Here is a 12,272-nt window from a genome sequence, read left to right on the forward strand (position 1 = left end):
TTTTTATAAATAATGAATAATAATAAATAAAAAATAAAATAATAAAATAATAATAAATATATATTTTTTAATTTACTAATTTTAAGTTTGCATCTTGGGATTTTGAAAAATCTGGCTGTAACTTTTCGGAAAGTTGAAATTTCTGCATTTTTCAAGTCCTCGCAAAATTTTTAGTTCGTTATGATATTTTCAGTAATTTTCAACATTGGAAAATGTTCTTTTTCGGAAGAATTTCGTCATCCTTTTTCAGCATTTTACGAAACATTAAAAAAATTTAATTTCTAATATAAAAAAAGGTTCTCATAAAAAAATTTCTAATATATTATTGTATATTTTTTGAGACATAAAATTAAAAATATTTTTTAAAAATTAATATTTTTTAAGGAATTTTAAATAGTTTATATTGAAAAACCTAACAAAGTCCTAAGAAATGAAGTATTTTGGAAAAAGGAATTGAAACATTTCTCGGAAAGGATATATTCTTTGAAATTTTTTATTACCTTAACCTTAACCTTTTCGTTTTTTTGTCGAAAATTGATATTTTTTATAGAAATGTAATATTTTTGAATAAATATTTACCTGTTTCGTTTAAAATTTAAAGACTTCATTAACAATAAATTTTATTTAGCTCTGAATTAATTGTTTCGCCAAAATTTAAATATACTATTTCAAATGAAAATACATTTGTTTTTAGGTGACATTTCAACTATTTTATTGTAAATGCATATTTTTTAATGACAAAAGTCTAATTTGTTTTAAAGTAATCTTCTTAGTTAAAGATTCATCGCTTCAGGTGAAGATTCAACAATTTTGTTGAAAAAAATTTTTGTTCTGAAAAATTTATTTGTGTAACTAAAAATTTACCTTTTCTATTTGTGCTAAAAATGTTATCTATTTTAGTTGAAAATTCATTTATTTTGTTGAAAATTAGTCTTTTTTGGTATAAAATAATTCTTCTGAGTTGCAGATTCAATTATTCAGTTAAAAATTTATCTTTTTCTCTTCTCAAGGCTGCACATTTTGATTTAAATGATCCCTTCTTTAACTAAAAATTTGACTATTCCATTTTTTGTATTTTTTTTTAAATTCATGTGTTCTATTAAAAATTTGTCTCTTTTGATTGAAAATTAATCTTTTGGATTGAAAAGTCAACTCTTCGGTAAAAAATAATTTGTTTTTTAAAGATTTATCATTTTAAGTAAAAACTGACTTCTTCTTTATTCATAAAGTGGTTATGGGTTCTTCTCATTGGTTGAATATTCATTAATTATGAAAATTTTGGTTCAGATATGTCTACCTTATTCAAAATTGAACTATTAAAATTATTTCCTGAGAAAAAAGATCCTACCACATATTCACTCCATTGGAAGTGATTCCTTTAAAATTGAACTATTCTATTTTTTGTTGAAATTAATATTTTTGAGTTGAAATAAATATACATTGTGAAAAATTTGTCTTTGCTAAAAAAATCTGAAATCATTATTTTCGATAACAGAAATTTAGAAAATGTGACGCCTTCAAATAAAACTCTAGCAAAGTATTGAGAAAAGAAATGTTTTTTGGAAAAGGAATTAAACTTTTCCTCGGAAAGGATATATTTCTTGAAATTCTTTTATTGTGTTTCTCTTTCTCAGAAAATTTAGAGCGTAGTTTCTCTTTTCCTTTTTCTTTCGTCGAAAATTAGTTTTTCTGATGGAAAACTAATTTTTTAAAGAGAAAATGTTAACTTTTTTCTCTTTTGTCGAATATTTTATTTGTTTTAAAATAAATTTCTACTGGAAATTTGAATCATCTGTTTGTACTGAAAACAAATTAGTTTTAGGTGACATTTTGACTATCTTCTTAGTCTTCTTGGTTAAAGATTCATTGCTGTAAGTCAAAATGTAACTATTTTGTTGAAAAATTTTTGTTTCTGAAAAATTTATTTTCTAACTGAACATATACCAATGCTCATTTTGGTTTTAGTTAAAATATCCCATATTTAACTTAAAATTTCTCTATTCCCTTTTGTGTGCAATTTTGATCTTTTTTAAAAAAAATTGTATTTTATTACTTGCAAATTTATCTGTTTAGTTCAAAATTTAAACATATCGTTCGAAAATTATTATTTTTTATTGGAAATTATTTTTTTACTTAAAAGGTTTCTTTCTTAATTTAAAAATGAATTTTTTTGTTTTTGTTGGAAATTCATCTTTTTTAATTCCAAATTCATGTATTTTATTGAAAATTTGTCTTTTTGTGTTGAAAATTAATCTTCCTGAATGAAAATTCAACTATTTAGTAAAAAATACTTTGTTTGTTAAAGCTTCATCATTTTAGCCGAAAATCAAATTCTTTATTCATAGTGTCTTCCTTAAGGGTTTCCTTTGATAGAAAATTAATTTTTTCCCTTAAATTTCACCTTGCTTAGTTAAATATTAATGCATTTGTTAAAAATTGATTCTTTTGGTTGTGAGTCATTTAAAATTAATATTTTTGTGTAAAAGTTAATATATTTTGTCAAAAGTTCGTCTTTGCTAAAAACGATAAAACATGAAATCGTTCTTTTCTTCTCTTTAAAAAAAAAGGAATTAAACCTCTACTCGGAAAGGTTATATTTCTCACAAATTTTTTATCACTATTCCGTTACTCTGAAATCTTAGAAGCAAAGTTTCTTTTCCTTTGAAATATGGCCAGGTTGTGAAACTGGGGATGTAAAAATCGTCAGAAGTTTGAAGACGAGAAATTACTGTTAAAATCTTAAGAGTTCCAAGTCGAATCTTTTAACAAAAAACTCGCCATATTTCAAGACTTTGACTGAAAAGTACTAAAGTAAAATAATACTTTCATCTCGGTTAGGAAATCCGCAGAAATATTTTCCTTGATACCGTGGCAAGAAGGGAGAGTTTGTACCAGATGCGCTAGGCAGACAAGCTCTTACGTCTGTACAAGTTTTATTTTCTTGGGTGATTTACTTCCAAAGTTTTATTCGTCGAGGCCTCAGTCTAATTTTTTCAAGCGATGAAAGTTGTTTCTTTACTATAGTCCATCGGCAATTTTTTAATTTGTTTATCTTAAAAACAAACATCTGAGTTTAGGTTCATTAACAATTCAACGCTCTGTTTGCCACAGGTCCGAGAATTCCAGGAAATCAGGGAACAAAAAAATTTGCTTTCCAGTGGAAAATCACCTATTTAGGGTTCAAAATTCTCATATTTTTGTACAATCTTTTTTGGTTAAGAATCAATACGAATAATGTTTTTGTTAATTAATCTATTCTTTTGTTTGAAAATTCATTTCGACCGTTTGAAATTTAATATGAGTTCCTTTTAAATTCCTTTTAAAATTTAAATATTAAATGTAAATTCATTTATTTTATTGAAAAAGGTTTTTTTTGTAGAAAATTAGTCTTTATGGTAGAAATGTTATCTTATTGGTTAAACGTTTATTTCTTTTGTTAAACATTAGTTTTTTTATAGAAAATACATTTCTTAAACCAGAAAATTAAACAGTTTTATTTCTTGTAGAAAATGGATCATTTTTGATGGAAATTTAATCTTCTTGGTTCACAACTAATATTCTTTCGAAAATTTAACTGATTCATCAAAAATTTAATGAAGTTGGTTGAAAAATTAATTACTTTTCTGAAAATTTAACTATTCTAATGAAAAGCTTGGAGTCCTTCACGTTACCTTTTTATTGTCGATAACCAGTCTAGAATAATTTCTACAATTTCACTATTATTGATGGACAAGGAATCTCATTATTTGAAACTTCATATTTTTTTCGTTTAAAGCTTATTTCTTTGCTTAAAATCAAGTTAATTTTTATCAAATATTTCTTTATTGAAAATCTATTATTCTAAATGAAAAACTAAATATTCTAGTTTTGGCTAAAAATTTATATTATTAGTTTGAAATTACTTTATCTAGCTGAAAATATTTCTTCTTAATAGAAAATTAATTGTTTGGGTGGAGATTTGAATTGCCTAATTAAAAATTCGTCTTTTTAATTAAAGATTAAGCATTTTAGTTAACAATTCTTCTCTTCATGTGAAAATTAAACTATTCCCTTTTTTTAAAATGTATTCTCTTTGATTATAATTTCAATCTCTTGGTTGGTAATTTATCTCTTTATTTGGAAATTTAAGTATTTTGATGAAAGTTTGTTTATTTAATAGAAAAATAATATTTTTATGGCAAATGTATCGTTTTAAGTTGAAAATTCACGTATTTCGCTAAACATTTTTCATTTTTTGTTAAAAATGTATCATTTGTAGACAAGAACTCACGTATTTTGTTAAAAATTTACCTTTTTTGGTGCAAATTAATTTTCTAGGTTGCAAATTCTACTATTTAGTTTAAAAATTTTTTTGATTAGAGATTATTTATCCTACATAAAAATTTCCTTCTTTAACTGAAAATTGTAACTATTCCATTGTTTGTGAACAAAATTTTTTTATCGAAATTTAATCTTCTTGGTTGCAAATTTATATTGTTATTTGAAAATTTAACCATTCACAAATGTAATCTATTGTGTTAAAGATCTTTTTTTTTACTGAAAACTTGACTTACATTTCTGGTTGAAAGTTCATTTCTTTAGTTGAAACTGCATATTCTGGGTAGAAAATTAAACTACTTGTTTCAAAGTTTAACTTTTTGTTCAGAGATTTATTATTTTATTTTTAGCTTTATTTCATTGGTTAGAAATTGCACTTTTTTGTTACAAATTAGTTCTCATTTCAATTGAAAATCAATTGTTTTGACTAAAAATTTATTTCTACCATTTTTTATTTCAAAATTTATCGTTCTGACTTAAAAACTCCAGTATTAGATTGGAAAATGATGTATTTAATATCGCATCTGCTATTTATAAAATAATTAAAATATTAAAATGAATGCATACTCTACTTACACATCAGCTGCTAGTTCGAAATTTCGCGATCACGCCAGTTGAGTTTGATTAATTTAATTATGCAAATAGCGATTCTTGATCGAAATGTATTTTGCTTTAGGCGTTCATATTCAGTAGATAAACCCAACTATATCCAGACATGCAAAATTGTCAGTCAGAATAATGTTCTCTCCACATAAAGTTAACGCATTATCTAAAGGCAGTTCATTATATAGTTATTATCAATATTTTGAAGGTTTAAAGATATTGCTTTAAAGGAAGCCATGGAATATATAAAAAATATTAAAGGATAATCAGAAGTGGAAAGAACAATACAAAAATATTGACGACACTTATGTAAAAAATATAAAAAACTCTGTAAATTTATTTGTTATTTCTTGAAGTGGTTAAATATTTTTATGAAAAACTCTAATTCCCTTCAAAGTTAAACCAATTAAATTGCTTAGAACCTCTTGAAAATCTTTGAAATCACTAGTAAGTCCTTGATATTTTATTTATATTTCAAAGTTCTGCTGAAATCCATCGAAACTGAGATAAAAATATTTGGAAATCCTAGAACATTCTTTAAACCCTAATAAATTTTAGAAATCTTTCGAAAGGATCTAAAATAGCTTTAAATCAGACAAGGTCCTAAAAATTTTTTAACATCATTATTTTTTGAAATCTTTGAAAATAATAAAAAATTATTTGATATTTTTTGCAGTTTTTCAAATCTCTTAACATTTTTTGTAATCTTTTAAAATAATTTTACATCTTTAGAATCCTTTGAAATTTTTCAGGTTTCTTTACAACTCTTGAAACTGGAGTGAACCTAGAAATACCTTTTAATAAATGTTTGTTTTTCTGAAGTTCTCTAAAAATTTGGTGAAAAACTTTGAAATACATTCAAATGTTTGGAAATCGCAATGATTTATTGTTATAAGTAAAAATGTATAGAAATCTGCTTTATATATGTTATATCAAATTTTTTTATTGAAGTTCTATAGAAAAGCTCGCTCAAATCTCCAGTAACCTTTAAAATACATTGAATTTTTGGTGTTGCTAGGAATATTAAAATTTTTTTTTCTAAATTTTCTAGAAATCAATCAAAATCTTTGGAAATCCTGAAAAATTGTTCGATATTTCCGTAAACTTTTGCAATTTCTAAAAAATTCTTTTGAATCTTTAAAAATAACTTAAAATCTTTCAAATCCCTTGTAATTTTATAAGTTTCTTTGTTTTTTTTTTAAATTGTGGAAATCCGTCAGAATTCCTTGAACTAAATTAAACTTATTCTTAAAATAGAGCCTAATCGAACTTTTCTTTACGAATTGTCAAAAATTCTCTGCCATCTATTGAAAGTTTAGAAATCTCTTAAATTCATTGAGATTTATTAGAAAGCTTATCATTTTAAAAATTTTTTAAAATCCCGTAATATTTTTAAAGTAACTAGAGAACCCACAAAATTTTTTAAATCGTGCGAAATTCTTTGGAATCTCTTAAAATCTTTTGAAATGCCAAAAAATTCTGTGAAATTACCTAAAATTGTTCTAAATCTCTTAAAATTCTTTGAAATCTTTTCAATTAACTTAAAATTCTTAAAATCTTTTAAAATCTTCGTAGATCATTTATGGTCCATGAAGTGTCTGAAATTTAGAGAAATCTCTTGGATATTCATTGAATATCCCGAAAAAACTCTTAATATACCTTGGAACTTTTATTTTCTTGTAATTCTTCGAAATCATTTTAAATAAAGCATTTGTTTTTATTTCTCTGTTTTTTACATCACTTTTTTCGATCATTTAGGATTTGTTATTTCCATTCTTTCTTTTAATAATTTTCTATAATAGTTTTTTTTTCTAATTTCAAAAAATTACAAGAAATTAATTAGAAGAATACAATATTTTATCGTAAGGGTATCGAAAATACTGGAAGACCCGTTTGAATAAAATTGAATGCATCCTGCTTCTGCTTAAATGATAATTTTCTTTTGCGTAACCGGATTAACTTTATGTAAGTCAAGCAGAAAACCAATTATAATCTAAGTTAAAGATAAGTCTTTTGTCACCGAAGTTACGCGGATTTCATTTAAGAGGATGTAGGAAGCTTTTCCTGGAACCCCATTTCCTTGTCCGACAATAACTGAATTTATCTACTGAAGATGGAACAGTCCGCTTAAATAGATTAGAAAGCCTTCAGTCTAAAACTCGCATGTTTTCAACTGTGATTGCCTTTATCTGCTCAATTAAACTTACCAATCTCGTGCAGCGCTACCGTAGACTTTGAAATCGAATATTTCGCGATTGGAAAACGAGAACGATGTACGTGGAGTGTAAAATCACTTTCCGCTTGTTTGGTAGAATTTGATGGGTATTAGGTGATCGAAAATGACAATTTACATTCCAGATGTAAAAGATGACTCAAAACTATTTAAAAATCTAAAAATCTATGAGTTTCACATTTCTAATATATTTTCAAGCAAATTAAAAAGGCTTAAATAATACTGAATTCTCCTAAATTATTTAAATTCAGTATAATTTATATATTTTTAGACTTTTCTTAAATTCCTTGAATTCTCTTTATTTTTGAAAAATTTTATTTATTTTCTTCTGATCCTTTTAATGGCTTTAATTATATTGAATTAATTGAATTTCCATTCTCCTGAAATTCTTCTATGCACTTGGAATTTTTGAATTTTTTGAATTTTCCTCAATCCTTTGAATTCGAATGTCAAGTTATATTGGTCTTATTATTTGAATTGTGAAATGGGTTTGAATCCTTTGAATTCTTTTATATACTTTGCATTCTTTGAAATTCATCGTATTAGTTTGAAGTCCTTCATATGCTTAAATTCTTTGAATGTTTGATTCTTTTTAATGCTTTTAATTCTGTTGATGTTTTAAATGGGTCTTGGCTTCTTTCAATTGTTCAATTTTTTTTCAATTCTATACAATCTTTTTGATTAGATGTAATTATTTTGAATTTTTTTAAATGTTTTGAATTATTTGATTTTTTTTTGGTTCTTTGACTTCTCATGAATTCTTTTGAATCCTTTGCATTATCTTGAATTCTCTGGATTCTGCTGAATTATTTATATTTTCTTAACTTCTTTCAATTCTCTTTATTCCCTTGAATACTTTGAATTTCTGTATTCTCTTTAATTACTTTTATTATTTTAATTTCTTTTACTCGCATTTAATTCTTTGAATTGTTTTATTATTTTTATTTTTTAAATTCTATACAATCTCTTCAGTTACATTTAATTCTCTTGAATTCTTTATATTTTCTTGAATTATTTAATTTATTTAGAGTTCTTTATGTTCTTCTAATTTTTTTTAATACTTTGAATTCTCTTGAATCCTTCGAAATCATTAAATTTGTTGAAATTCTTTATATCCTTAAAATTTCCAGAATATTCCTTAATTTCTAAAATTCCCTTAATTTCCCTGAGATCTATTTAATTCTTCAAATTCAAATGTCAACCTTTTATTATTTAAATTGCTTCAATGCTCTCAAATTCGTTGGAATCTCTTGAATTCATTTGAATTTTTTGAAAACTTTTGAATTCATTGAATTCTTTCAATTGCTTCAAATTCTTTCAATTCTATAAATTCATTCGAAATCTTCAAATTCTCTCCAATTTTTTTTAAATTCTTAGAATTGTTTTGGATTAATTTAAGTGCTTAAATTCTTAGAATTATTGAATTCTTTGATTTTGCTTAATTCTTTAGATTCTCTTTAATCCCATCAATTCCCCTGTGTGATTTCAATATCTTCAATTCTCGTTCAGCTTTTGAATGCTCTTGAACTTTTTTATTCTCTTTAATTCTCTAAATTTGGTTGAATTCTTGTAATTTTAACGAATTCATTAAATTTTCTTCAAATCTTTGGATTATCTTGAATTGTCGTGAATTATTTAAATTGCTTAATTTTGTTTGGATCCTCTTTAAATTATCTTGAATCTTGAAATTCTCTTAAAATCTTCGAATCCTCTGGAATTCTTTGAATTCTCTTAAACTGTTAAAAAATCTCTTGAATTCTCTTCAATAATCTTAATTCTTTTGAATACTTTGAATTTTTTGGAGTTCTTGCATTCTCTTAAATTATTTTTGTCATTCGAATTGTATTGAATTCTTCCAATTTTCTTAAATTTTTAAACTTTCTTGCATTCTTTGTATTGTTTGAATTTTCTCATTCTCTTGAATTTTTTATCTCCCTAAATTTCTTGAATTCTCTGAAATTTATTTTGGACTTCTTTAATATTGCATTTGTTTTGAATTTTTCCAAAATCTTTAGAATTTCTCTCACTTTCTTTCATTTATTAAATTATTTCAAATATTTCAGCTATCCGAATTTTATGTTATTCTCTTTAATTCCTTTAATCCGCTTGAATTCTTTGATTTCCTTTTAGTTGGCCTAATTATTTTGCTTGGTCTAAATTCATTTCATACGTATGCGACCCTCAAAATTCTTATGAATTTTTTAGATTCTTTTGAATTTTTTGAATTTTTGAAATATTGAGGCGTACGACGATATCATCATTGGTTTATTTCTTAGAAATTTACTATTATATCTCAGATCTTGGACCATTAATTTATGAATTTCCTAATTTCCTATTTTGAAGCGATCAGAAGTTTTTTAAACAAAAAATGGTTTCTCGTTAGTATTATGCATTAAGTTCTTCACATTTATTTTTCCTCGAGGACATGGGATATGTAGTAGTCTCTAACCTCATATACATAATCAGAATTTTTCTAATAATTATTTAAAAAATGTATTAGGGCATGTAAAATTTGTATTTAATCATAAGAGAAATGGTAGTCGTAGTAGAAACTGCAACTTACTATTATAAAAATAAATCTATTTGTCTTCAATTTTAGAAAAAAAGTTAAAAAGTACGTATCTAGTAAAGGAAAAATAGTTTTATTTTGAGAAAATACCAAAAGCACATATAATATTTTACAAAAGGCCCAAGAACCCTAATTATGATTACATCGTATGACGTCAGGCTATCACCTACCCCTAAACACACTTTTCTATTCAGTTTTATGATTTAAATTAAATTTTGTTTGATCTTATATTCGCAAGATATAACAAAGCAACTACATCATTCTCCTCTGTTGATTTCAGAAAATTTCCTGTCCGCAGGTATTGGAATGTCAGGAAGTATCGCCTCCTCTCATCATCCGTTGACGAGTCTTTCAAATTCGCCTCTACTGCCTCACTCAAGAAGTGTGCCCAGCGCCCCCAGTGCCGTATCCCTACATCCTTGGCCAGCGAGTCCCGTACTTCCACCTGTTTCAAGTCGGACTCCACACCTCGTGCCGGAAACCGGAACCGGAAGACACCACAGCATCCCAACCCACCCGACACCAACCACGACACAGTCTCAATCGGCGACGAGACTTACTTATTCTCAAACAGGCATGGGAGGTTTGGGAAACAGTCAAGGCTCGGAGAGTTCACGTAGCTGAGCCACGTCTTTGCAGCCGCAGCATTCGTACTAAATTTGTACTTAACCAGGGCCTTCTCACCTGACGTACCACCAATATTTCTATGCCGTTCTTACGTCGTCCTCTTAACTCAATCGCCGAATTAGGCTGCGAAAGTATTAATAATTATTCTGATTCGAAGCCACGTTCGAGTGCAAAACGTTGCAGCCTTATTATACATCATAGGATGTTCAATATTTAACTTTGTCAAATCCTTGGGACCAGAACTGGACATTTATTCAAATCTTTTATTATATTCGAGGGGTACATAAATTTCAATTTCTCTCCACAATCTATAAGATTTCGCTACTGCCGCGGCTGTTGTAAAAATTTGAAAGGACCACGCCCACTTGAAATAACCACGCCCACATGCATCAACCACGCCTACATGCATCAACTACGCCCACTTGCATTAACCAGGCCCTTTTGTATCAAACACAACCCGTACACGCCCTTTGGGGTATTCTGACCACAATAACTTTCCATGGACATGCCTCTTAAACACACCCTTGGTAAGAGATATTTTTATTATTTACTGACCTTAGCCACATTTTTATTTGTATTCATTAAAGAAAAGATTCCACGTCTATATCTTTGGGCTGAATAATTTTTTCTTACCACGTTCATTTTCATTGGTGACAACCCAGCCACGCCTATTACTTACCATTGATCCCGCTTCTTGAAAGTAACATCGGTAACGCAGATTTTCTTCGGTCAGTTTCCTTACTTATACCTTTACTCATGTTAATTTGTATTTATCAGGGTCATTTTTAATAGCGAGGCCCTTTATTTGTCTTTTGAACAAAACCACTTTCTTGGCCACGCCTTTTATCAGCAGCAGGTCATGCCCATTTTTTGACCACTCTTATTTTATTAACTCCTACTTTTCATAACTTCTATTTATTAAGCGCATTTCTGTTGAGCGCCACTATGAGGTACATCTCGATTTTTATTTACCACGCCCCTTAACAGTAATCAATCACGCCCATTTTTTGCCACTCCGATTAAACACGCCCATTTTCCTTGAACACGCCTATGGGGTCATCTACAAATTACGTAATTTCTTTCGGGGTGAAGGGGGTTTCAGAAATTGTTAAGAGTTGCTAAATGTAGGGGGGAGGGGTTAATCGATACTGTTAGAAAATATTTTCAAAAAATTCATTTTCTAGGAAATCCATGAATCTAAAATTATAGTATACTGTCAGAAATAATAATTACAATATAAGATTCTCATATAAGATTTCTAATGTTTCTCTAATTCTTTTTAATTCCTTTAAAGTCTTGTCAATCCGCTGGATTCTCGTGTATTTTTTTTAAATTTCTTGTTAGTTCTTTCAAGTCTTTTTTATATTCCCTTTGATTTTATAATTCCTTTTCATTATTTTGAATTCTCCTCAATTATTTTTTTAACCTGAATGTTTTTAAATCCATATGAATTTAATATAATTCTCTTGATTTAAGAGTACCTCGAATTCTTTTGAATTTATCTTAATATAATAAAAAAAAACTATTTTGAAGTTTTCTTCTTTTGCATGCGAATCAATTGAAATCTAATATTAAATTCTTATTAACATGTCCTGAATTCTTTTAAATTTTCTAGAAATTTCTTAAATTTTTTTTCGAATTCACTCTAAATTTAATGAATACAAAAGATTAAATTTTTGTTGTTGCTTTCAATTATATTGAATTCTCTTGAATCATTTTGAATTCTCTTAAATTATTTTTAATTGAACCTGAATTCCTTTAAATTCACATGAATATGAATTAATTATCTTGAATTTCTTTGAATTCTTCTGAATTTAATTTAATGAAATTAATAGAATGTTTTGAATTATTTTAATACATTCGAATTGGTTTCAAACTATCCTTGCATTCTTATAACCATAGCTTTAATTCTTTTAAATTCTT

The 12,272-nt window shown here is 26.7% G+C and overlaps 1 protein-coding gene across 1 annotated transcript in view; it reads left to right on the forward strand.

The window, feature by feature from the left end:
- Positions 1-10,346, forward strand: part of LOC117182986 (small conductance calcium-activated potassium channel protein-like) — a 144,477-nt gene extending 134,131 nt beyond the window's left edge. The window contains exon 11 of the mRNA XM_033376112.1: positions 10,021-10,346. Coding sequence (XP_033232003.1) covers positions 10,021-10,346 — 326 coding nt within the window. The remainder of the gene's footprint in view (positions 1-10,020) is intronic.
- The last annotated feature ends 1,926 nt before the right edge of the window (positions 10,347-12,272 follow it).

This window comes from Belonocnema kinseyi, chromosome 2 (assembly GCF_010883055.1).
Source record: "Belonocnema kinseyi isolate 2016_QV_RU_SX_M_011 chromosome 2, B_treatae_v1, whole genome shotgun sequence".
NCBI lineage: Eukaryota > Metazoa > Arthropoda > Insecta > Hymenoptera > Cynipidae > Belonocnema > Belonocnema kinseyi.